Consider the following 26,277-nt stretch of genomic DNA (forward strand, 5'->3'; position numbering starts at 1 on the left):
GGGGCCTTGCTGTGTAAAGAGGGAAAGGGGAACATCAAACTGAATGGTGTCTAACGCACAAGGGCAAATCAGATTGAAAGAAGAAGCGCTTTACAAGCGGTAAGATCAACTCGAGGTGTCCCATGCCATTCCTAATACAGGTCCCATGACTGTCTGTGAGGTGAGCATCATCACCGTTACTCTGGGCAGATGAAGCAAACGGAGGCCCAGAGAGGTGAGGCCATCCGTCCAAGGCAACACAGCAGGAAACAGAGCTGGCTTTACACACAGAGGCTCTGCCCCACGTTGTAAGGTGGCAGTGAGTAAGGCACAGAGTCGGTGCTCCCCACCTGGCTCGGCATCCTATTAGCTGTGCGGCCGGGCGGCTTGCTTCACCCATCTCTGCTACACCCTCCTTTAAAATCTTTATCAACTGGGGATTACGAGCTGTGCTTTTCTCTACATCTCTGTCTCTATTTCTGTTTTGCAAATAAGATCTTCTATATTATTTTTCTGGATTCCAACAACAATTAATTAAAAATCCCACAACAGTCACTTTCACTTTCAAAAAAAAAAAAGAGTTGTACTTACATACAAGTTTTTTGATTAAAAGAGATGAAGGAGGGATCGTGCCTGACACATCATAAACCATTGGTTAATGTTAGCTACGCTTGTCATCATTTATAAGCAACAGTGTCACTTAATTATCTCATGTGAAGACCGGAAGCTTTCCCAACAGGAGTGTGACGGAAGCAGGATGTAACTGAGCCTGGGGGCCACTGGGAGTTGGGGCTGGGGGCGTGGGGAGGTAGGGAGGTGGGAGAGTGGGACAGGTTCCCTGAGGAGACGGAGGACTCCCTATCTTCTCTCCCCATTGTGGACTTTTCCAGAACCCGTCCTCAGGCCCAGGCCACAGGGGTGGTCCAGGCTGACGTGAAGCTGTGGGGTCAAGGTCCCTCAGTTTTTCATTTCTTCAGGTTGTGAGGTTCTTATAGAAAAGCTGACTTAGAGGCAAGAGGCTGTGTTGAAACAACTGCTTCTGCGGCAATGACCTGCTGGGTTCTAACCAGACGTGCGTGTGTGCTTGCCTGCTCAGTTGCACAGTCATGTCCAATTCTTTGCGACTCCATGGACTATAGCCCACCAGGCTCCTCTGTCCATTGGGTTTTCCCAGCAAGACTACTGGAGTGGGTTGCCATTTCCTCCTCCAAGGGATCTTCCCGACCCAGGGATCGAACCCATGTCTCCTGGATTGGGCAGGCAGATTCTTTACCAGCTGAGCCACCTGGAAACTGACATGGGAGGGGGTAAAATCTGTCACAAGAAACAGTGGTGGCGAGGGGGCGGGGGGGGCACTGGGCCTCAGAGGGCGACCACTAGTGGGGAGAAGGGGTCAGCTTGGACCTGAGGCCAGGACTCCCCAGAAAGAACTCACCCTCAGTAAAGGTCAAGTGGAACTCACGGAGGGAAGATGGAAGAAGGAGCAAGGGAAGTGGAGCTGGGGGTCAGGCCAGGCCCTGGGGTGTAGGCAGCTGGCTCTAAGCATGGCGAGGACACTTTCTGAGTCACAAGAATTCCTCAGTGATAATCTTTCAGTTCACACCATGAAATTTTTATTTCCCTTCATACTCTGTATAAGGAAATCGAGTCTAATACAGAGTCACCTTTCCAAAGGAGCTTTATTAGTTTATTATTATTTTTTTATTGCGAAGAATAATTAGCCTGAGCGCCTTTTAATTTGTTCCCATTACGATGTTTGCATAACAACAATTAGAAGCTGGCCAGGCTCCCTGCTTCTAGGCAAGCAGGCGACTCTCGCAGGCTGGCTGGGAGCTGGTTTGGGTGAAGAGGTTGCGGGGGCATGTAATTAATTATTGTGTCCTTTGCCACGTGGAGCCCAAGGAGAAAGGGAAGGAACTTCGTGCGACCCTGTGGTAACTCGCTGGAGAATAATCAGATGAGACGCGACTTTTGTACAAATAAGGTCAGAGAGAGAGAAAAAAAGAAAACCTCAAACACACCTGCTTGAGAGAAGGATTTGTAATGACATCAGAGAGCTGGAGATGTGGACTTTTGAAATGACAGCTATTTGCAGAAGGACAGAGAGATGATTTCCAAATGCCCACCAGGCAGTGTGTCTCTGGCTTTGCAACTGAGGGCTTATGATGGGTGGTGGGGGCGGGGGGGTTGGGTCTGTCGTTGGGAGGGCAGGAGGCCACTTTTGCTAATCACCTGTTTCTGGGTGGAGTTTTTATCCCAACCATGGGAATAGCTGGATGTGAATGCTTACTGGGAGCAACACTGAAAACCCTGGCTAGGGTTTTGACTGGCAGGCTCCCAGAGGCTCCCTGGCGTCCTGAAGGATAGACTGGGGTCTGAGGTCCCTGATTTCGGGCGGGGGAGCATCGTTTGGTGGGTTCTTCCATACGTGGGTCCCAGGACGAGGACTAGGATGGGGCAACAGAGGCACCTTAGACACGGCATTTTAAAAAGGTGCTATCTCTCCAAGTCTTCCCAGTTCAGGGTCAGCTTTACATGATCCTCAGAAAGAGCGCCTCCTAAAGGTTTTTTCGGGAAGTGCCTTATTGAATCAAACTAGTCTTACTCCAGACGAATGGCCAGACTGGTGAACTAACAACTATCTGGTTGGGAAGAAAGGCTTAGTCATGGCATCCACCCACTCCCACCCCTAGCCAGCCTATCACCATCATCTTGGGAATGGGTGATTCTGATGTACGCTTGTTTGAGCACTGCTGGCTCAGAGTGGCATCCTTCATGGGCAATCCTGGGGCCACCAGGGTGTCTCTCTCCCTCTCTCTCGGGGGGCAGCTCTGATAGGGAGGGGCCCTGAGGATGTAGCTAGTGACCAGGGGAGGCATTCATACCAATGGTGGGCACCTAAAGCCACCAAATGTGTCCAGAGGCATGCCAGCCTCCAGGAGAGTGGACTCTGCCGGTGGACAGTGGCCCCAGCCTGAGGCTCTCTGAGGTTCAGAGCCCCTTCCCCACCTCCTCACAGCATCGCCTTCTGTCCAGGGGCTTCGGCAAGTCTTTAGCTCCATAAAGCTCAGCTCTCTGGTGTGTCAGACTGAGAGAACGGTAACAGCCACTCTTCTCCCTGCAGAGAGAACCCCTCCATTTGAACCTGGCTCCCTCCTTTGCCAGACGCCTAACCTCAGGGTCCCACATCTCTGCATTCCATACCCCTGAATAAAAAGAGGATTAGCAATGAGGCGGCCTACTCACAGGTTTGCGTGAAGGGTTTAACGAAGTGACACAAGGGAAAGCTGGACACAGTGCCAGGGCTGGCACAGAGCACATGCTCAATAAACAATACCCCTTGCTGGGATCAGCTTTGCAGAGGATTTCCCAGGTGACTCCAGTGGTAAAGAAGCCGCCTGCCAATGGAGGAGACATAAAAGACGCAGGTTCGATCCCTGGGTCGGGAAGATCCCCTGGAGGAGGGCATGGCCACCCACTCCAGTATTCTTGTGGGGGAAATCCCACAGACAGAGGAGCCGGGTGGGATATAGTCCATAGCGTTGCAAAGAGCCAGACATGACTGAAGTGTCTTAGCAAGCACGTAGTCAGCTTTAATGTTTGTAAGCTCAGCCCTCTGCCATGGAGTACTGAGACCATCCCTGCACAGCTGTGTGGGGAGAGAGAAGGAGACCCAGCTCTCCATCTGCTATGTGGCGCTTCTCTGGGCACAGCTGCCAGGCCATGTTCTGGGCCCAGCAGAGGCTCCTGCCCTGCCTCCATTCTAGACAACTTCAGTGGCATTTCCCACGGTTACCTTTCCTATTGACTTCTCTGTGTCCATTACTTTTTATATATTATCTCCAGTCTTTTTGACAACCATCTGGATCATCGTGCCCACTTACAGATGAGAAACCCAGGCTCTGCAAGGTTGGGGAAAAGCAGGTCAAGTTCACACAAGGGATAGGAGCCAATCTCTTGGCCCCAAGCTCTGGGCTCCCTGCTCCCTGATCTACTGGCTAGTCAGGTCTGTCCACCTCATGGCTTTGGCACCAATGACATTTCATAGAGAAGAGCCTGGGGCTCAAGAATACACAGTTCCTTCTGGAGTAGAGTTGGTACTTCAATACAAGTGGAAGGTTGGGGGACGGACGGAGCGGGAGATTGGGGTTAACAGATATAAGCTATTATCTGTGGAAGGGATAAACAACAAAGTCAGAATGTAGAGAACAGGGAACTATATATATTGATTATCCTATGATGAAACATAATGGAAAAGAAGACAAAAAATATATATATATATATAGATGTATAACTGAATCACTTTGCTGTATATCAGAAATTAGCATTGTAAACCAATTGTACGTCAATAAAAAAACCAAACCAAACCAAACACACCTACTGGAACTTCCAGCTGAAGGACTCAAGGGTGCTGATATAAGCTGAGTCTCAGTGAGCATGAAATATATAGTTACCTGGGGACCTCCTGATTTAAACTGAGGTATTCATGAATGAGCAAGGTAGGGGAAGGAAAAGCATCATAATTTACCTTTTTAGTTTTCGTCTTATTTTAACTTCTATTTTGGGGGTGTGTTTACACTGAGCATACTATAATCATACAGTACAGTAGTATGAGTACAGTAGTATAGGCGTGTCACTTCCAAATAAATAAATATGCATAGGTTTAGGGGGCATGCGAAAATAAGCTTTACTTCTATTTGATGTGATCAAAAGTGTTTGGAAATGACTGCCTTGCTGTTCAGTGGTTACTGGTTCACTCAGAAGCAGCTTTGCTGAATTGAATGCTTCAGACGAAGAGGAGCCACTAGAATCCTGAAAGCATGGGACTTGAATGCCTGCCTCTGTGTGTGTGTGTGTGTGCGCGCGCACGCACGCACAAGAGACAGAGAGACAAACTGACATGTCTGCTGAGGGAGGCCGCCTTTGAGAGTAGGAGCTCTGACTGCAGAGTGCCATGAGGACATGTATCCTTGATGGGACTCATAGCTGGGTTCAGATTTGGTCAGGAGAGAGCACCCCCCCCACTTCCCAGGGGTCCCTTTGAGAACCGGTGGCTGGCAGCCTCGGCGGGACACCAGCTGACACCCTCTGTCCCTCCGTGTGAACACAGGCACTTGCCCTTCTGTTGGTTGTCCAGATTTCACAAGCGATGCTCATCAGAGCCAACCTGGTTGACTGTAAAGTTGCCTCGGGGATGGGGGTGGCGGTTGGACACAGCTGGATGCTTGGCTCAGGTGGTGCTGGGTTTCTGGGTAAGAGATGACACCCAGAACCACTGGGCAGGAGAGAGCATCCAGGCTGCACCGATGGGGCGGCTGCACCTCTTGCATGCACCCGTGGCAGATCTTTGGGCCTCGGGGCTCCACAGAAATTGTCTGCTTGATGTTTCCACACAGAGCAAGGGGTTTAGCCCGACGCGGGTTTAGAGCTGTGGTGTCTGACTGAGGTGATGGAACGGAGGGTGATGAGGAGGAGAATCTGCTGAGTATTGAGGCTCCCGAGTGGAATCAGCCCCTGAAGGCCAGTGTCTGCGAAACTCTAGGGTCGGGAGCAGAGCGGACCCAATCTCCAGCTCTGACTCAGGCGCTGAGCCAACAGTAGGACCTCCGGCAAGGGACTGTCTCTGGTGCCCCAAGGCACAGAGGTGTCTAACATGATTCTAGCCAAAAATACAGTTGTTTAATATTTTTATAGTTATGTAGTTTTATATATAACATTATATAATTTCAGATGCTAGTCAAAACTAGACAGAACTATATATAGAAAACATATAGACACATCTTCGAATGTATCACATGTGACAATATCTCATAGTTTATATGTCTCATAGTTCATTTGCTATTTAAACAGATTCATCCACCTCTAAGATACAATTACTTCTTTGTTTTGAACACAATCTAGTGGGAAGCATGTTGGAGGTATAGTTTTTTTTTTTTTTTAATATGAAGTAATGACTCACTGGAAAAGACTCTGATGCTGGGAAAGGTTGGGGGCGGGAGGAGAAGGGGATGACAGAGAATGAGATGGCTGGATGGCATCACCGACTATGGACATGAGTTTGAGTGAACTCCGGGAGTCCCTGATGGACAGGGGGGCCTGGCGTGCTGTGATTCATGGGGTCGCAAAGAGTCGGTCACGACTGAGCGACTGAACTGAACTGAATGATGCGGGATGATTGGCAGTTGAACAGAAATTCCCATTGTTGGTGTTTGTACTTCTTTATACGACCCCACCCCTTTCACAGCCTGAATATTTGTTTAAAATTGTTTGGTAATTGTTTCTTTCCTCTCGGACTTTGGGAGGCATAGCCATCCTGATTTTTCTGAACGGTGGAGTCAGTCAGTAATAATAAAAGAGCAGTGTGAGTTTCTGTTTATACCCACCAGTGCATAGATCATTTCATCGTCACTCGGTCCTTCTATGTTACTAACCCCAGGCTGCAAAAGGCAGAGACAGGACAGCAAACTCATAAAAGATATGGATAATTTTTCACTTCCTCCTAATTCCTCCAGACTTTTGCACGGGCTGTGTGTGTGTGTGTGTGTGTGTGTGTGCACGTGTGTATACATCTATATACAGTTTCAGAGTTTACAGATTGTATACTTTCAAAGTGGGTTAATGTCAAGTTCAGCTGTGACTGTTAGTGAGGTGGATGGGGCTGCACAGATGCAGCTTGCAGATGGTGTGGAGTGAGCGGCCTCCAGCACGTAGTTCAAAGTGCAAACAGAAGCTGTGTAATAAAACAGCAAACTGTGGTTGGCGCTGAAACTGCTCCTGGAAAAATGGCACCCAAGCTAATGTATTTTTGTCTACATTCTGTTTTGCACGTTTTGAAGCTGTAATAAAAATGAACATCAAAGGTTATACGAGATCTTTTGTGTGTGTGTGAGTATAAGATGGAAATTGTTCCTTCACTGAGCAATGAAAGATTTTCTGACACTGTGCTTAGCCTCCTTGAAAAAACTCCACTCACAACAGCCTGTGACCACCTAACAGTGAGCCATGTACTCAGGGTTCTAACTTTATTTTTATTGAAGTATAGTTCTTTTATAATGCTGTGTAGTTTCAAGTGTACAGCAAAGTGATTCAGCTATATGTGTGTGTATATGTGTGTGTGTGTATACATGTGTGTATGTGTGTATTTTTTTTGTGTTATATATATATATATATACACATAGACTCTTTTCCATCATAGGTCTTTTATAATAACCTATAGGTTATTACAAGACAGTGAATGCAGTTTCCTATGCTGTACAGTACGTCCTTATTGTTTATCTGTGTTATATACAGTAGTGTGCATCTGTTAATCCTAGGGTTCTGACTTTAGTTTGCTCTTTTTAATATAGCCCTATCTGGCAAGTTGACCACTGGAATATTTTCTAGGTCTTTCGTTAAGACATCCTACTAACAAAAAAAATCTGAATTCTTATACATTTTCAGAAAAACTTACATGCTGTTCAGGACCAATATGGCTCTCAAGGAGAAGAGGTTTGAGGCTATATTTGATTTACGGCTCATATCTTATAATTTTGTTCCCTATCAGAAAGGGTTTATTTTAAGAGTGCTAGTCTTCACAGAGGACATCCAAAAGACCAGGAGTAAAAATCAGATGGTTGGCAAGGAAGGTGAGCAGAAGTTTTGAAAAATGTCAGTGACATATTTCTTCCAATAGACATGGCTTCAAGACTTCATAAGCTGAGCTTTGAATCAATTTAGCACAGGTGGCAAATTTACACAAAGAAACATCAGTCTTGAAAGCAGCAGAGCCACTGAACAAACCCAACTAGCCAACTGTGATTTCTATTTTGAGTGACCTTTTACCCTGGGGCTCCCGAGTTGTCTGGGAGAGCCCACTCTTTAGAGAGAAGTCCCCCTGAGAGTAGATACAGAAGGACCAGGGGCAGGGAAGGCAGTGTGTTCCACAAAATCAGCCATTCTCCATGTTCACTGATCTTGCAGCAAAGCAGGATGAAAGATTTACACTTTCTTATTTCAGGGAAAAACTGAATAAAGGCTTTTTTTTTTTTTTAAGGCATTGACTTTCAGGGAAGTAGATTTGCATCCAGACTCAGGAAGCAGACAGGCCAGTAATTACGAAGCAAAAATAATCTGTAACTTGCGGAAATACAAGGTATGAATGCGTGTTCTATCTCCCAGATAGAGGGGTATTATCTGGTCGTTGTCTTTCAATCAGAGATAAAACATCCTTGGGTAAATTTAAGGAGGGTGACTTAAAAGAAAATTTCCCTCCAGAAATTCTGTAGAAAAGAATTCTCTTAAAAAAAAAAGAAAAGGTGTAGAGGGTTAGGTCTTGGGGTTTTGAGAATTCAAAAGGGCGAGGAAGAGAAGAAAGGAAACTATTTCCAGTTACGAGTAGATACATCAACCCAGGGGCCAGGTGTGGTGGCTTTTATATAAGCAACACTCCGGTCTATACAAAGCTGGTTGCTTTTTGCAACACTGTGAGAGTCAAGTGTGCTTCTGGGTTTCAACCCTGAAAATAGGTGTGACCCTGACTGACTCCCTTTTGACAGGCTCCCTGTCCCACTCCATCCCATCTCATGCCTATTTTGCTTTCAGTAAGTCAAAAATGAAAGAGCATTCATCAGTACCATTTTTCTAGATTCCGTGTATATGCATTAATACACGACGTTTGTTTTCCTCTCTGACTTACGCCACTCCGTCTGACAGGCTCTAAATGCGGATGCAGCGAATGGACTTGTGGATGCGGAGGGGAAGGAGAATGTGGGACAAATTGGAAGAGCAGCACTGCATATACACACAATCATGTGTAAACAGCTAGCGGGAGGCTGCTCAGTCCCCAGGGAGCTCAGCGCTGTGCACTGTGACGACCTAGAGGAGCGGGATGGGATGGTGGGAGAGAGCCTCCAGAGAGAGGGCACAGGGACACGTGTGTGCATACAGCTGATCCACTTTGCTGTATGGCAGACACTAACACAACATCGTAAAGAAATTATATTCCAATAAAAAATGCTAAAAGTGGGGAGGGATAACTTAGGAGCTTGGATTAACAGATTGACACCACTATATATGAAACAGATAAACAATCAGTGTCTACTGTATAGCCCTGGGAACTATATTCAATACCTTATAATAACCTATGATGAAAAAAATCTGAAAAGGATATATAACTATTCACTATATATCTGATATATATATATATATGTATGTATATAACTGAATCACTTTGCTGTATACCTGGAATCAACACATTGTAAGTCAATTATACTTCAGTAAAAAAAAAAAAAATTCAAGACCTTTACTTGAAGGTGCTTTCATTTTCTTTCATAAAGAAAAAAAAGAAAAAATACCATCCTCCCCACCCCCAGGATTCACTGGCAACTTCCAAGGACTGAAGGAATAACTCAGAGCTTCTCTGAGTGTATTTTCTTCTTCTTTTTAAAAAAGTTTTATTGGAGTATAGTTTCTTTACAGTTTTGGTACTTGCTACTGTACAGCAAAGTGAATCAGCTATGGCTGTATACATCCCTTTTATGGATTCCCTTACCATTTAGGTCACCACAGAGCACTGACTGGAGTCCCCTAAGCTATTATAGTGGGTTCTCATGAGGTAACCCTTTCAGACATAGTATTGGGGTGACACTGGTGGCTCAGGGGTAAAGAATCTGCCTGCCAATGCAGGAAACTCAGGAGATGTGGGTTCGTTCCCTGGGTCAGGAAGATCCCCTGGAGGAGGAAATGGCAACCCACTCCAGTATTCTTGCCTGGAGAATCCCATGGACAGAGGAGCCCAGCGGGCTACAGTCCACGGGGTCTCAGAGTCAGAGATGACTGAGAAAGCAGACGTGTATCAGCAGTGTGTGCATTTCAACCCCAGTCTCCCAGTTCACCCCACCTCTGTGTGTATTTTCAAAGCACAGCTCACATGGAGGACATAGGAGAAAAGACATCACCAGGAATGCCAGGGTACCTGCCAGGGAACAATGTGGCCTGGCAGATGTTGCCCTGGGCTCCCTGACATCATTCCCACCCACCTTCCCCTCTGCTTTCCTCTGCTCTGTGAGCTGATAAGTGCTTCGTCTGCTGCCCTGGGCACCTTGCAGTCAGAGACCCTGTGACATGGTTCTGTCTTATGAGATACATAAGAGGGAGCTGGCAGAGAGGGGCTTCCTTTCTTGAGTAAAAAGACGAGCTCCAAGAGGAAGGGTTTGAGGCCCCCATCTCCTTCCTGCCTGAACGGATCCGAGATGCAGGCATCTCGTGGTGGAACCAGAGCACAAGAGCATCCTGCTGTACCAGCCATGGACCACTTATTCTTGAACCACATGTCACCCGTGCTGGACCAAGGCCTGGCTGCTTGAGCCACTGTAGTCAAGTTCCCCTTAATGTACAGCTGAACATACTTCACACTGGTAAACGCTAGCAAGAGTTTCAAGCTCTTTATGTCACTGTAAGAAAATGCAGCATTTCAGTCATCTTTGGGATGCATGGTTTTTCCACCTGAATTCCTTCTTTTCTTTCTCTGGCATCATTAAGTGTTTTCAGGACAGCAGAGGGGAAAAGGAAGGGAGAGATTCAAGGAGCTAAGAGAAAATGAAAGGATGTCCCTTCGATGAAGAGAAGGTTGTGTGATCCAGGGGAGTGTCCAGCTTACTTGTCCAGCAGGTGAAAGCTTACATGAGACTTCAGACTCTGTTTCGTGTCCTGGTTCCAAATCGGGAAAGGAGTACGTCAAGGCTGTATATTGTCACCCTGCTTATTTAACTTAAAGGCAGGGTACATCATGCGAAATGCCAGGCTGGATGAAGTTCAAGCTGGAATCAAGATTGCTGGGAGAAATATCAATAACCTCATATGCAGATGACACCACCCTTACGGCAGAAACTGAAGAAGAACTAAAGAGCCTCTTGATGAAAGTGAAAGAGGAGAGTGAAAAAGGTGGCTTAAAACTCAACATTCAGAAAACTAAGATCATGGCATCTGGTCCCATCACTTCATGGCAACTAGATGGGGAAACAATGTTAACAGGGGCAGACTTTATTTTGGGGGGCTCCAAAATCACTGAAGATGGTGATGGCAGCCATGCAGTTAAAAGACACTTGCTCCTTGGAAGAAAAGCTATAACCAACCTAGACAGCATACTAAAAAACAGAGACATTACTTTGCCAACAAAGGTTCATCTAGTCAAAGCTATGGTTTTTCCAGTAGTCATGTACAGATATGAAAGTTGGACTATAAACAAAGTTGAGCACTGAAGAATTGATGCTTTTGAACTGTGGTGCTGGAGAAGACTCTTGAAAGTCCCTTGGACTGTAAGGAGGTCCAACCAGTCCATCCTAAAGGAGATCAGTCCTGAATATTCATTGGAAGGACTGATGCTGAAGCTGAAACTCCAATACTTTGGCCACCTGATGCAAAGAACTGACTCATTGAAAAAGACCCTGATGCTGGGAAAGATTGAAGGTGGAGGAGGAGGGGATGAAAGAGGATGAAACGGTTGGATGGCATCACCAACTTGATGGACATGAGTTTGAGTAAACTCCAGGAGTTGGTGATGGACAAGGAAGCCTGGCATGCTGCAGTCCATGGGGTTGCAAAGAGTTGGACATGACTGAGGGACTAAACTGAACTGAACTCGTGTCCAGGAACCACCCATAGTTCTCTGAAAGCACTCCCTGATTATGTGCACGGTCTGCAAAGCTCTTGAAGGAGATGTTCCCTCCCTTTCTATCACCCTGGGGCATCATATAGATATTTTTGAAGGGGGATAACTGGGCCAAGTATAACACATTACTTGAGGCTCTTTTTACTTAGCAAAGAGGCTGAAGGAGGGGATCGGTGGCCTTGAGGAGAAGGGACAGGGGAGCTCAAGGAACAAAATTTTTGGAAAAAGAATATTTTGCAAACTTTAAGGACCAAGTAAAGGAAATGGCAACCCACTCCAGTATTTTTGTCTGGAGAATTCCACAGACAGAGGAGTCTGGCGGGCTACAGTCCGTGGGGTTGCAAAGAGTCAGACAGGACTGAGAGACTAACACTTTCTTTTCAGGTACCAGAGCAGCTTCTTGGGAGCTCTCTCAAGAATGGGAGTTGGAAAAAAAAATTTTTTTAAGAGAAATTGGTAAAAAATGTTTGCCATATGTGAAATGGTAGGATCACTGTTTTCCACTGGGAAATAAAATAATTAAAAAAAGATTGCTTCGTGTTGTTACACTGAGACACTTTGTGATGCGTTTTATGGTACCTCTCTCTGACATGTTCAAAGGTTTTGAACAGGAACTCGGTCATTCGGAGGCAAGCTCATCTAGAACGTTATTAGTCCCTTTTGCAGAACTCAGATGAGACACGGAGCCATCTAATGACTCATCTAGGTCACTAGGAAGTTACCTGAGAAACAGAAAATTCATTTGAGTTTCCTGTGCGGCCTTCACTCCCACCCGCAACCTGGCAAGCAACCAAGGTGCCTTCACTGGTGGCGGTGGTGGTGGTGAAGTCGCTAAGCCGAGTCTGACTCCTGCGACCCCATATACAGCCTGCCAGGCTCCGCTATCCACTGGATTCTCTAGGACTTTGACAAATACACAGAAATATCCCCAGAAGCATGGATCTGGGGGCACCTGTGGAAGGTCACCAGGTGAGGAGGTGGCTGTTTCATTAAGAAGGGACTTCAGGAGAATAAAGTGATACCAGGACCTCAAAGAGGAGAAACTTCCATCGGGATTCCTGTCCCAACATGCCCCAACTAGCTACGACAGTGAAAAGCTAAGCCCACCAAGTGACACCAAGTGCCCTCACCTTTCCTCTGTCCTCTTTCTCATAGAGCTAGAGAGACATGGTGTTGAAGGGACGGCTAATTTACTCACCAAATTCCACACCCCATTGGGGTCCTGCCACCCTGCCTTGGCCTAGGCTGGACCCCCACGGCAGATCCCCTTCCCTCCTGTCTTGGTTCTGGCCTTCCACACTGTCTCCTCCCCACCCCGAGTCTCTCTCTTAGGGAGCCCCCGCCCGGGGTCCCTATGACCTCTCCCTTCTGAGCGTAGGTGGCCTTGACTAAGCATCATCTGGGAAGCTGAACCGCAGTCTCCGCGGCCGACACTGACTGCCCGGGTTTTATGACTGCACCGAGCACTGTACTTGGATTGTTTAATTTAGTCCTTGCAGCCACTCTAACGACAGGTCCTACTATCGGGTTGGCCAAAGAGTTCATTCGGGTTTTACCATACGGAAAAGCCCAGATGAACTTTTTGGCTAATCTGATACCATCCTCACTTTAGAGATGAGGAAACCAAAGCTCAAGAAAGAAGCTGTCCCATGCTATTTTGGCAAAAAACCGGAAAAACTGAAAAGAAAGGAAAAGGGTGACACTGTACTGTCTGCCTGGTCCTTCTTCAGCCCTGGCCCCTTCTCTTTTTTCGTCCTGGCTGCTCTTACAAACTCCTGGGCTCTATGCTTTAGACCAACACCCCCAAGCCTGTCTCTCTTAGATTCTGTGTGTGCAGTGGCCCAGCATCACTCGCTTTCTCAGGAAAAGGGCAGATCTTTGCAAAGTCCACAATTCAGACCTGTTTCAAGAGAAGAGAGAAACCTCCTGGCGATGAATTTGCTTCCAAAAGCTCTCCCAGGCTGTTTGCTTTCCGGTTAGCCCCTGGGTCAGCTGTTCCTTCTAAAGTTGCTTCTGCTCCTGGCAGCTCACTGGGCCAGCCCTTGGAGTCTGAGCAGGTGTGGGGCGTCCTGTGGCCCGTCTCCCAACCCCAGGGGTGGGGTGTGCCTTGGGAAGGTCTGGAATTACAGGGACGATCCCTGGGGAGGAGGCAGAGTCAGGGAGGTGGCATCTCTTGGGGGACTGTTCTTTGCTCTTTTAACGCTTAAACATTTCAGAATTGCCTTGTCATTTTCACAGGTCTCTCAGCATGCAAAGGAACTAAATGGCAAAGGGTCTGATTGTGAGTTTAGATAGATTTTAACACCTTTTTTTTCTTTCTCAGTTTCAAAATGTGTGGACAGTTTCAGAACGCAAGAGTTGCATCTCACATGGAGGGAGCTGGGATCTGATTCCTCCACATCCAGGAGGGCACTTAGGAAAAGTCCAGGCTGCCTGTGGGTCCAGGGGAGTCAGACTGGCTAAGACACACCGTCAGGGACTGAAGCGTGTCCTCCCCAAGTTCACACGTTGAAGTGCTAACTCCCAGCGCTTCAGAAGGGGACTGTATTTGGAGATTGGGTTTTTGCAGAGATCATTGAGTGAATGAGGTCCTCATGGTGGGATCTAATGCAGTACGATGAGTAACCTTGTAAGGAGAGGAAATTATGACACAGATAATTACAAAGGAGGACGGTGTGAGGCCACAGGGAGAAGACAGCCGTCTACAAGCCAAAGAAAGAGGCCTTAAAAGACCTCCCGATGCCTTGAAGCCTTCCCAAGACCAAAGCTACACCAGGGTTCTCCATGAGATTCTGGCCTCCAGAATCACAAGACAATCCATTTCTGTTGTCTAAGCTACTCAGTCTATGCTTGTTTGTTACAGCAGCCTTGTCAAACGGACACGGTATTCACACAGTGTCTGATACCCAGTTGAATCAACGGCTTTGTGTGATCTTAAACCTCCAGCAGAGCCAGAGATGTCTTCATGAATATTTCTCTGCAAAGAAGTGGCAAACTGAGACCCATGGAGAGGCACGCCTCACACGTTCAGCCTCCGCTCCTGCAATTCCCTTTGAGAGATAACCTCGAGAAGACAGCGGTGCGTCAGCTCTGCCGAGATTTTTACCTGTGGTTCTAGGAACTCGGAGGCATATTAGCATTTAGGCTTTGCATAGACCACTAAGCCACTTCTAAGAACACGGCTACCTGAGGCATTTTGCAAAAACACGTATGTGCCGATGTTCTTCCTCCGCACTCCTTCCCCACTCCGCGAGCCTGCACGCGGTACCCCGCCAGGGGCCCGAGTTTGGGTCCTGCAGGGACGGCGTGCCGTGAACCCCGGGGGATCATGCCTGGGAATTTCAATCACGCCTCATCTTGCCTGAGCACATTCAGTGAGAAGGCACAGCAGCAGCCTTCTCTGTGGCAGACCACATTTGTTTTGCATGCCAGGCTCTCAGACTCTCGCTTGCCTGTCACACAGAAGGGAACAATGGTTGGCCTGGTCCCACAGCTCTTTTCCGCCTTCGTTTCCACATGGGTATCTTGCTCAAAAAATGAGTTACGGGTTTCCTCCTGTGAGAATTGCACGCACTGATAAACGGCCATCCCAGGAAGAAAGCAAGATACTTTCCCCGCTCCCTTGGAGCTGCAGTTGGGGAGGGCACACACACTATAAATTACAGGCGACAATAAATGAGCACAGTGCGGGGCGCTGCTCAGGCCAAGCTGGGGGAACAGGGTAGCCACTGCGAGGAGAATACAGACTTTAATAGAGAGTAGGGCAATTCTTCGATCGAGCATCGTGCTCTAAGGCAGGGTCCACATCATACCAAATGCGGTGATGTTTTGCTATCTCTCCAGACTCAAATGAATGGTGTGGACTGCGAACCCAGACGATGCAAACCCTCAGTCTGACGAATCAACTTGATAAACTGAGCCGTGAAAAATGGCCCAGATTTCACTTTGAGTCTCTGTAATTCAGTCTCCGTTTTATATTCTTGAGTGAGTGATTGTAATCGTCCCTGAGTTCCTTTTAATGACCGGAAGGAATGAAAAGCCCTTTTCCCGTGAGCCCTTCTGAGTCTTGGTTGGGGTGCTAGGGTCCCCTGCACACAATTCCTCTTGAAAGCTATGCTGCCACCAGTTCCTAAACCTGGGGGGCAGGTCTGGTCAGTGTCCGTCCTGGGGACACAGGGACTGTGGGGCTGGGTTAGGGGCTGAGCTCCTTGTCTTTGCCAGCGTCTGAGCAGGTCACCACGTCCCCCCTCGCTTAGCTCTGCAGTATCACCAGTAAGGACAAGAAGGCAGGCCAGTGCTGCACACCGAAATCCCATCTATTACCGAGTGGGATGTTGAAAAATTTCCTGAATCTGCCTTCCTGAGTTGATAGAATAGGAAACAATCATCATTTGGAGAGAGTATTGAAAGCAGAGTTGAGGCAGGAAGATTTTTTTTTTTCTTTCTGTTATTCTACAAATATTGCTTCCTCTGCTTGTCAGAGGCCCAGAGGAAATGCAGCGAGAGGGCCCTTCACAGCTTCTCACCCCCAGCGGCCGGCGTTTCTGCCGCAGGAGCTCAGCACCCTGAGGATGTGTGACTCATACCCAGCGCATGACTCAACTTCACTAAAATGTCCTCAGCTGCCAGTAAAGAAGCACTTGAAAACCCTTTAATTTGAAGCTTTGAATCGGTTAATGACTTGCTTTCTTCCCCTTCTCCTGAAATCCTACTCTCCGTACAACACACACACTCACACACACACACACTCACACACACACACACTCACACACACATCTTTGTCAAGTGTTTAAATTTCAGGGACCCGGAAACACAGAGGCTCTGTGGCATCCACAATAGCGTTTGTTGTGACAAAGTGGCTGGCAGCCCTCTGCATTCTTCGGCTAACTTGGCTCGATGAATAAATAATGAGTCACAGACACTATTTGGGTGCGCAGGAGCGTTTGTAGTTAGAAAATGAATGATCCCCACCCCCCACCCCACCCCCCATCCATCCCACTCCATCCCAGCTCTGCCAAACCATCAAGCCACATGCTGTGAAGGCACTGGTCAAAGGGCTCGCCCCGACGCACACGGCAATGTCTTGGTGACATTTCTGCATTTTTCTTTGTGTTTGTTTAGGCGTGGCCCTCTTTTTTCCCAGCAAAGATAACCCCAGACGCCCATGCACACCACACACGTACTCACACACTCAGAGCTCAACCACAGCTCACCGCGTTTCAAGAGGCTGGTTGCCAACATGCAGGCAGGTACCCCGCATTAGCTGCTTCTATTAGGAAGCACGCAATCTCAATGACTTCAGCTGCCACTTCAGACGCTTGACTTAGGCAACTTCTTCGTTGCTCTTGGCGGGAGAGACGTATGTATGCTTCGCTTTCATTCTCTCTCAGAAGATGCCGGCAGCCTCTTTTGCATTGAGGCTGCAAGGAATAACCCAGCAAGGCCCCATTCTGGGGCTTTCAACCTAGACCAGTCTGCCCGGCTCCTCTACTATCCGCCTTTTGGAGACAACTGACTTGCTACTTTGTCCCTGCGGTGTCCCCACCCGGGTGGTGGGCCGACCTCTGCCTCCGCCCCACACTGGCACCAGCCTTCTTGGCCGGCGATGCTGGAGTCCGCTAAAGCCCAGAGCAGGCTGGCATGTGGGCCACACTGCCTGCCCAGCGCGGGACAACTCAGCCACAGCCATCTCCGGCCAGGAGGGCAACCAGAGAAAACCCAGAGAGCTTCCTGCAAGCTTTATGATGTCTAGGATTTTAATCAGGAACAGCCCAACTGAGCCCCGGACAAAGTTCTCACCCACCGACGGAACCCCTCGACAGCTTAACTAAGTATTTATGAAAACATTTCTCAAGAGCGGCCATCTGATGAATAAGTAATCCAATAGCCTTGAAATCTTACGCCAGAGGAGGTGTTTGAATTCCTCCCCCCTAAACAGACGGGAGAGCGACAGGGGCTCTCCGCACCCAGTTACAACAGGCAGCCACTTTATTATCTACAGAGCCGAGCAAAAGTAGATATTAAAATCTCAGAGTGTACTCACCTCTCATGAAGCACTGTGGATATGAAGGAAATGACTCAAACATGCTGTCTGAAGCCATCGCTTCCTCCTGAAAAGGCACCCTCTTCTGAAGGCGGGGGATTCAATGAGTTCTTTTACCTTAAGAGCGAGAAACCAAGAAAGGTCACCGTTTTAACCTCACCCCCAACCATGGTTCCCTACAGGTCCTTTTTGGTTTTTTTTTTCCCTTGACACCTCTGGGGCTCCCTGAGCCCTAAGGAAAAAAAAAAAGAAATGTACCTTTGCAAAGACAAATATTCAAATTGGTAAAGATTAAAAAAAAAAAAAAGCGGCGCCTTGGCTGTGGGTTGATGATGTTCAGAACTCTGCGAAACCCTGTGGTTTGCAGTCAGAGTGATCCGTCTTGCCTGCTGACCACTATGCTGGGCTCAGACTTCTGACACTGCCAGGCTACCCAACTTGTGGTTCTGTGGTTGTTTATGAGGCCCAAAGAAGTTTTCACACAACCCAAATTACAAATTTAACTGTTCCCCTTTCCACAGCCCATCTTAATTGGTTCTTGCCAATCATGTGACTTCAGTGATGTCAATTTTTTCTTTTTTTTTTTTCTTTCTGAGCAATGCCCTTGCTTCCCTCCACCTGCCCTCCCCCAGGCGGTACAAGAAAATAGCCGAGGAGACTTTGCAAGAGAGAGAGAGACTGCAGAAAAAAAGTGACTCAGAATCTTATTATATCATAACGATCTTTGCTGATTTAGTACAACTTGAGTCCCGTTGTTGTTATTTGTGGTTTTGGGAACCCCTGATTATTTTGATAAAGATTTCACTGCTGCTTATTCAATAGTAATTCAACCCTGGCATCGGGCTGCTGTGCAGACAGGATATGGAGCCCATCATTTCAGATGCTGGGCATCAGATCAGCAGAACTCAGCCCCTGGTAAAGATGATCACAGCATAAGTGAAACTGTAAAAGGAAAAAATAATAAAAGGAAATGTTTGGATGAGAATCTGACCCCTAAAAGGGTCTAGCAACTTACTGGTATTTTAAAGCCTGCAAAGAAGAAAACATTTTAATTTTGTGACTAAAAGACCATTTTAATAAAACCAAAAGTATGTGGTTTTCTTCCTCCCAAGTAGACATCCTTTCAATAAAGGGGTAAAATTATGTTTATCTCTTACACACACATGCACACACTGAATTCAGGAAGCTAAAGGAAAGCAAAGAAAAACGAAATTCTGTACTTGGGGTCGAAGCAGTGGCTGCCTTAACACTGTTCACTTTTTGCTTTCACCCATGAACGATCCCTGTATTGCCCTTCTCAAGTACAATTCAAATTAGTAGGCTAATTCACACCTGTAGGTAAAACTCAGCCCAGCACTGTGGCAATTGCACTTTGAGAGCATCAAGAAGGCTTCACAAAATATAGGGAGGGCAGAGGAGATGGTCCTCCAGAACAAGAACTGACAAAAGAATACTAGACAGCTCATTCTGTAGCTTAGGAAGAAGACACGCCTGCTTGGAAGTGCTGAAAACAGGCTAATCTTGCACATGGGCCAGCCATTAGGGGCACACATACTTATTTATTTTTCCTGCCCATTTGTTTTGTTGTTGTTGTTCTGTCCTACTCTTTGTGACCCCATGGACTGTGGCCCACCAGGCTCCTCCGTCCATGGGATTCTCCAGGCAAGAATACTGGAGTGGGTTGCCATTCCCTCCTCCAGGGGATCTTCCCGACCCAGGGATAGAACCCACAACTCCTGCATTGGCAGGTGGAGTCTTTACCACTGAGCCATCTGGGAAGCCCCAGCCCACTGGTTTTACCAGCTCACTAATCAAATGTTGTTCATTTTGAAGTTCCAAAGTAAACATCTCCTTTCCCCATTAATGACTTTATTTCTTTTGCTCTGTTCTGTATACATCCTCCAGGGCAGGATCACCAACGCCCTTCCCTGGGCTGCACAGCAGGAGGTGAGAGGCAGGTGAGCAAGAAAAGCTTCACCAGCTGCCCATCACTCACATTACCACCTGAACCATCCCCTGCCCCCAGTCCTTAGAAAAATTGTCTTCCACAAAACTGGTCCCTGGTGCCAAAATGTTTGGGGACTGCTGTTCCAGGGCACTCTGTTCATGATTTCAATGCACATGGTTAAGAGACACTATGAGATAAAGGTTTGCTTTTTTTTTTTTGGTGGGGTGCGGGATGCTCTGCTGGGTCTTTGTTGCTGCTCTGGTTTTTCTCTAGTTGTGGAGAGTAGGGGCTACTCTTGAGAGCGCAGGCTCAGCAGTTACGGTGCATGGGTTTAGTTGCTCCGCTGCATGTGAGATCCTCCTGGATCAGGGCTCCAACCCGAGTCTCCTGCCTTAGCAGGCAGATTCTTTACCACTGAGTCACCAGGGAAGCCCGAGACAAGGGGTTTTGAACTGCTAACCATGGATTCCAAGCTGGTCAGCGATAGCCAGCAAAGACACTTTGTAATAAAGTCTGTACTATTAGAATAACCCCCTGGGTTTTCCCCTCCCATTCTCTCAATTTCACCCCCACACACCAGGGATAACACAGTCAGAGATCAGGGCACAGGGCTTTTAAAAGGAATAGACATGATTCTTTCTTACTATTGTTTTGACTAAAGCAGGAATTGAAACTCCAGAGAGAGACTGCTTTCTCCCAGACGGGTGTGAAGTTAGCTTGCCAAAGCTTGACACCTTATTAGTACTTAGAAGGATAACAACGTGTGCATTTCTTCAAATTTATGAAGATCTCAATGTCATGCATGTTACCTAGAGCTCTCGGTGGAAATCCTCTGTTAAGATAATTACCAGTGTGTTTCTGGGCTCCCTGATAAAGTCGAGGCTGGTTAAACCCCATACCAGGGTCTTTTCTCTCTGCTACACTCAGTACTCCCAGGACGGACCCTACGAGCTCAACGCTGTAACATGCAGCTGCCACGTCAGAGTTGGTTGAGACTTAATAATGACTTAGAAATTCAAGTGGTGATGCAACTAGTCCTTTGGGTATTCCATTCCAGAAACTGCCCAGAAAATTTTAACCTGAAGTGTCCAGATGCTCAACGACAGAGTTTGGATGTGCCCATTAAATGCACAGTTTCTTGGCTTTTCTCTGTGGGCCCAGTTGGAGCTGAGTATGGATCTTTCCCAGTGGGATCTTCCTAGGGCAGGTCATGGTTAAAGATGAAAGGAAGACTGGGGTTGCAGAGATCTCATGGTTTGTTGTGGGCTTCCTAGGTGGTTCAGTGGTAAAGAATCTGTCAAGATCCCCTGGAGAAGGAAATGGCAAAGCCACTCCAGTATTCTTGCCTGGAGAATTCTGCTAGAGTAGCCTAGCGGGCCACAGTCCATGGGGTCTCAAAGAGTCAGACACAGCTGAGCACGCATGCACGCACACACGGTTTGTTGCAGTCATCTGTGACCCTTAGGGCTGGAGCTGCCACGGAGCAGCAGCAGGCAGAGTCTAAAGGCCTGCATGCTGGCTTGGAGCTGCCTTGCTCCAGGTTATCTGCTGCAACAGCAGATAACTCCCCGAGGCCACAGTTGGAGTTTTTCTGGGTTTCCTGCAAGTCATGACAATAGCAAAGACTCAACCAGCTGCTGGTGAACTTGGCCTTACCACTTCCTTAGGAGTCCGAGAGCAAAGGACACATGCACCACCCGTGAAACGCCTCGGGGGACACCTTTGGCCATCTCTCAGCTAGCACTGTTCAGGATTCCTTAAGTCTGTGCACTGGCCCACCCCTCTCTCCTGCTTCCTCCAAGTGACTCAGGCTCTGGGCTGGCGGCGCGGGACTTGTACCCAAGTGGCTGCAGCGAATGTGGTTTTGCCAAGTAATTGGATGGCAGTTTTCATCCTCGCTCAGATTGGCTACGGCTTCTACTGGGGGACAGATACGCTCAGGTGGTATTTTTAGCGGCTCTCTAAAAATAATAGCAAAGCTGGAAAGATGTGTGTTCGCATAATCCTGTAATTAATGTATATGCTTCTGTGTGCAGGACGCAGTCCAAACGTCCTCCGAGACTTTCGTTTCATGATTAGTGTACATTGTCTCTGAACCTGCTTATCGTTAAGAAGATTCTCCGGCCAGAAAATGGAGGCAAAGAAAATCCCCCCCAAAACTGTACAGAGTCTTTATATAGTCTATATATAGTCTTTACATGGTCTGTGCGCAATCTTTACATAGTCTCTACATAGTCTGTATATAGTTTATAGTCTGTGTATAGTCTGTATATAGCCTCTATGTAGTCGGTATATAGTCTATACCTGGTCTTTATATAATAGTCTGTATAAAGTCTATATATAGTCTTTCTATAGTCTTTATGTAGTCTGTGTATAGTCTGTATATACTCTAAAATCTTAGGAGGACAAATGAGCTCTCCCTAGCACACATTTTCCATTATTTTATAAGTCTTTGTGTTCCAACAGAGGTGCTATCCAGAAACTCCATGCCATGCTGACAATGACCTCAGTGATGATTTTTTAAAAATTAAGTTAAATATATGTTTAGCACCAAAAGAATTTTGTGTTGTGGTATAACCGATTAACAACGTTGTAATCGTTTCGGTTGAACAGCGAAGGGACTAAGCCATATATATACATGTATCCATTCTCCCCTAAACCCCTCTCCCAACCAGGCTGGCACATAACATTGAGCAGAGTTCCCTGTGCTATACAGTGGGTTTTTGTTGGTTATCCATTTAAAATATAGCAGTGTGTACATGACCTTCCCAAAGTCCCTAACTATCCCTCCCTCCTCCCTCAGCAAGCTTGAGTTCATTTTCTAAGTTTGTGAGTCTCTTTTTGTTTTGTAAGTAAGTTCATTTATATAATTTCTTTTTAGATTTCCCATATAAGAGATGAATGATGATTTTTAAACTGGGACATAGACGACAGAACTTCATGGAAGGATTATAACCTGCTGTTTGGCAAATCCAAAAATTTAAAGCAACTGGAGAGTTCTGCAGGCCCGAACATTAAAAGCTTTGTCTCCTGGACCCTCGTGGTGGGGTCCAGAGTGGAGACATCTGTCTTGCACAAAAGGCTCTCAGGATAAACGTACAATTCAAATTTAAGAGGATAGTTTTTTTTTTAAATTATTTATTTTATTTATTTGGCTGCACTGGGTTCTCATTGTGGTATGTGGGATCTAATTCCCCTACCAGGGACTGAACCCAGGTCCCCCACATCCAGAGCACAGCATCCCAGCTGCTGGACCACCAGGGAAGTCCCAAGACTTAGTTTTATAGACAGGCAAGAGTTTCAGTGTTTATTTCTTAACCTTCCTGAGATGAAGACATATTGCTCAATGGGGAAATAGGAATTTTTTAAAAAGGCATTGAAACTAACCCAGCAAATGAAAGGTGTCTAATGGTATAAAGAGCTGTTTAATGACCCTTGTTTCAAATACAAGACGTTAAGCTACTGAGCTCCTCAAAGTGGTCCGTGGATGAGTAGCACTAACATCACATAGGAATTTGTTAGGAATCAGAATCTCGGGTTTCCCTCACCCCCCAGGCTGACAGAACCAGAGTCCAGAATTTCATAAGATCCCATGGGGAATTCCTCCACCCAGTCAAGCTGGAGAAGCGTGGCTCAGAGGGAAGCCTTGCCTGTGCAGGATTCAGTAAAGAAAGCATATTTTAATTTCTCACATGCTTTGAGATCAGTTTTTCCCTCGCACTTTCTGAAAGGTCTGACTTTCCTTCCTCGCTCTTGTTCAGTCGCTCAGTCTAGTCCGACTCTGCGACCCCACGGACTGCAGCACGCCAGGCTTCCCTGTTCCTTGCCATCTCCCAATGCTTGCTCATACTCATGTCCATTGAGTTGATGATGCCATCCAGCCATCTTATGCTCTGTCATCCCCTTCTCCTGCCCTCAATCTTTCTCAGCATCAGGGTCTTTTTCAGGGAGTTGGCTCTTCACCTAAGGTGGCCAAAGTATTGGAACTTCAGCTTCAGCCTCAGTCCTTCCAGTGAATATTCAGGGTTGATTTCCTTTAAGATGGACTGGTTGGATCTCCTTGCTGTCCAAAGAACTCTCAAGAGTCTTCTCCAGCACCACAGTTCGAAAGCATCAACCTTGGTGTAATTTGTTCAGTTCAGTTCAGTTCAGTCACTCAGTCGTGTCCGACTCCTTGCAACCCCATGAATCACAGAACGCCAGGCCTCCCTGTCCATCACCACCTCCCGCAGTTCACTCAAACTCATGTCCATAGTTGGTGATGCCATCCAGCCATCTCATTCTCTGTCGTTCCCGTCTCCTCCTGCCCCCAATCCCTCCCAGCATCAGAGTCTTTTCCAGTAAGTCAACTCGTTGCATGAGGTGGCCAAAGTATTGGAGTTTCAGCTTTAGCATCAGTCCTTCCAATGAACACCCAGGATTGATCTCCTTTAGAATGGACTGATTGGATCTCCTTGCAGTCCAAGGGACTCTCAAGAGTCTTCTCCAGCACCACAGTTCAAAAGCATCAATTCTTCGGCGATCAGCTTTCTTCACAGTCCAACTCTCACATCCATACATGACCACGGGAAAAACCATAGCCTTGACTAGACGGACCTTGGTTGGCAAAGTAATGTCTCTGCTTTTTAATATGCTATCTAGGCTGGTCATAACTTTCCTTCCAAGGAGTAAGCGTCTTTTAATTTCCTGACTGCAGTCAGCATCTGCAGTGATTTTGGAGCCCAAAAAAATAAAGTCTGACACTGTTTCCACTGTTTCCCCATCTATTTCCCATGAAGAGATGGGACCGGATGCCATGATCTTCGTTTTCTGAATGTTGAGCTTCAAGCGAAACTTTTCACTCTCCTCCTTCACTTTCATCAAGAGGCTTTTTAGTTCCTCTTCACTTTCTGCCATAAGGGTGGTGTCATAAGCCCCGGATGTTTCTAGACAACAGAAACCCCCAAGAGGCATGGCTTATGTCCTCCAAGATGGAGCTTTCTTGAATGGCTGCTTGAACTTCTCAAGCTCTGGGTTTGGGTCATGTTTCTGAGGCTTGACCCACAGCGCAGGAGACTCCTGTGTGTTCCCTCTGCCAGACGGGTAGTCACATGCATGTAAATGGAGTAAGTCAAGTCAAGTCGCTCATTTGTGTCCGACTCTTTGCGACCCCATGACTGTAACCAGGCTCCTCTGACCATGGGATTTTCCAGGCAAGAGTACTGGAGACGGCTGCCATTTCCTTTTTTTTCTCCAGGGGCATCAGAGTGTCAGTTTCTACCTTGTTCACGCTTTGGAAGCACATTCCTGCTCCGAGGGAAGCCTTGCCTGTGACCCCACAGCTGTGCAGCACAAGTTTGCAGAGCCACAGCACTGCAGGTGGCTTCAGGGGTCCCAGGAGGGGCTGTCCCCCTCCCCACTGGTTACCTGCCTCTGCTGTCCAGTCACAGCCTTGCCAGTTCACACCCAGTGCTGTTCCAGAAAAAGGGACCCAGCCTTATACTGTATCTGCTCGTAACAGCCAGACCTTCCAGAATCCAGAGGCCCTTTCACACAGGCACCCAGGAGTTTGGCGACTTCAATCAGATCCATCTGGAGCCTTTCAGGCCTGCCTTGGGCCAAGAATCTTGTTTGGAATAGCTTCTCCTTACAGATTTTGGCTCTTCTGCTTCGGGTGCCATTTGAAACCAGGAGGGGTAAAGTTGGGAAACTTCAACAAACCCTCTTTGAATGTTAGAAATGTTCAGTATTCGAGGTTTGGTCAAAAGATGGAAAACATTTTGGGTTGGTCCTGAACTTTCCAGCTCCTCCAACCTTGAGGTTAATTTTAGCATGAGATCCAGGCAGAGAAAGCTAAGGGGAATGAGCAAACTAAAATTATTCTGGGTGAGAGATGCCAGAATTCACATTGGTGAGATGGTGGAGGATTCAGTGATTCAGTTTGGGTGGCAAAGAATGATGCATGTGCCCGGCCTGAGCAAAGCACCTGGCTCCAGGAACTTTGGACTTTTATTGTAATTGCTACTTGTTTTCCTGGTGATAGGCAAATTAACAAACTTCCACATGACTCTTTAGAAGCATGAAGCATAATACTGCCTTTTTCACTAGGGTGCTGTGAGGATCACTAATTTTTGGACTATGCAAAGTGGTTTTGAATGGAATAAGCGAGATCTGTGGTTGATGTTTCAATATGGAAAAATGCAATATGTGAATTTTAATACTTGCACTTGCCAGTGTCATAAAGACATGGCATTGGGCCCCTAAATTAGAGGTCTGGGTAAGAATGAGTCGCAAATCTCCTCTGCAGAAAGAAACCTTTGGTGTTCATCACTTAATTATTGAATTCAATGTTCTTTTGGAAGAGAATCATTCAGACTTTACAGATGCAGGCTGCAAATTCTTACAGAACCTCAAAATGTCAAAATGAAAAAATATCAACTCTACTGAGAAAACAGAATATCACACTTACAATTTGTGGTGTGTGCTTTAATTTCCTCCTCCTTAAATTCCCTTCCCCTCCCACTGCCAGTTCAGACACTGGCTGGATTTCTGGGGGGAGGGCAGGAAGCAAAATCTTGTTCATGTTCTGGTTCTCATTTCATCATCTTCTTAAGTTTTTAGTTTATTCAAAAGCAGAAAGAAGAAACCAAGGTACCACTTTATGCTACTCCACCTACATCC

General features: G+C 46.9%; 1 protein-coding gene across 3 annotated transcripts in view; it reads right to left on the minus strand.

Moving 5' to 3' along the window:
* Positions 1-18,147, minus strand: part of RUNX1 (RUNX family transcription factor 1) — a 282,173-nt gene extending 264,026 nt beyond the window's left edge. For 2 of the 3 annotated variants that reach the window (XM_055416002.2, XM_055415993.2), the window contains exons 1-2: positions 17,928-18,145; positions 17,670-17,786 (exon numbers count right to left, since the gene is read on the minus strand). In XM_055416002.2, the coding sequence (XP_055271977.2) occupies positions 17,670-17,727 (58 nt within the window). In that variant the 5' untranslated portion in view covers positions 17,728-17,786; positions 17,928-18,145. Of the gene's footprint in view, positions 1-17,669; positions 17,787-17,927 lie in introns of all 3 variants that reach the window. The other variant, XM_055416010.2, reaches the window with a different exon arrangement.
* Between the last annotated feature and the right edge of the window lie 8,130 nt (positions 18,148-26,277).

Source organism: Moschus berezovskii, chromosome 1, assembly GCF_049115385.1.
Source record: "Moschus berezovskii isolate FMDL1 chromosome 1, NW_MosBer_1.0, whole genome shotgun sequence".
NCBI classification, from domain to species: domain Eukaryota; kingdom Metazoa; phylum Chordata; class Mammalia; order Artiodactyla; family Moschidae; genus Moschus; species Moschus berezovskii.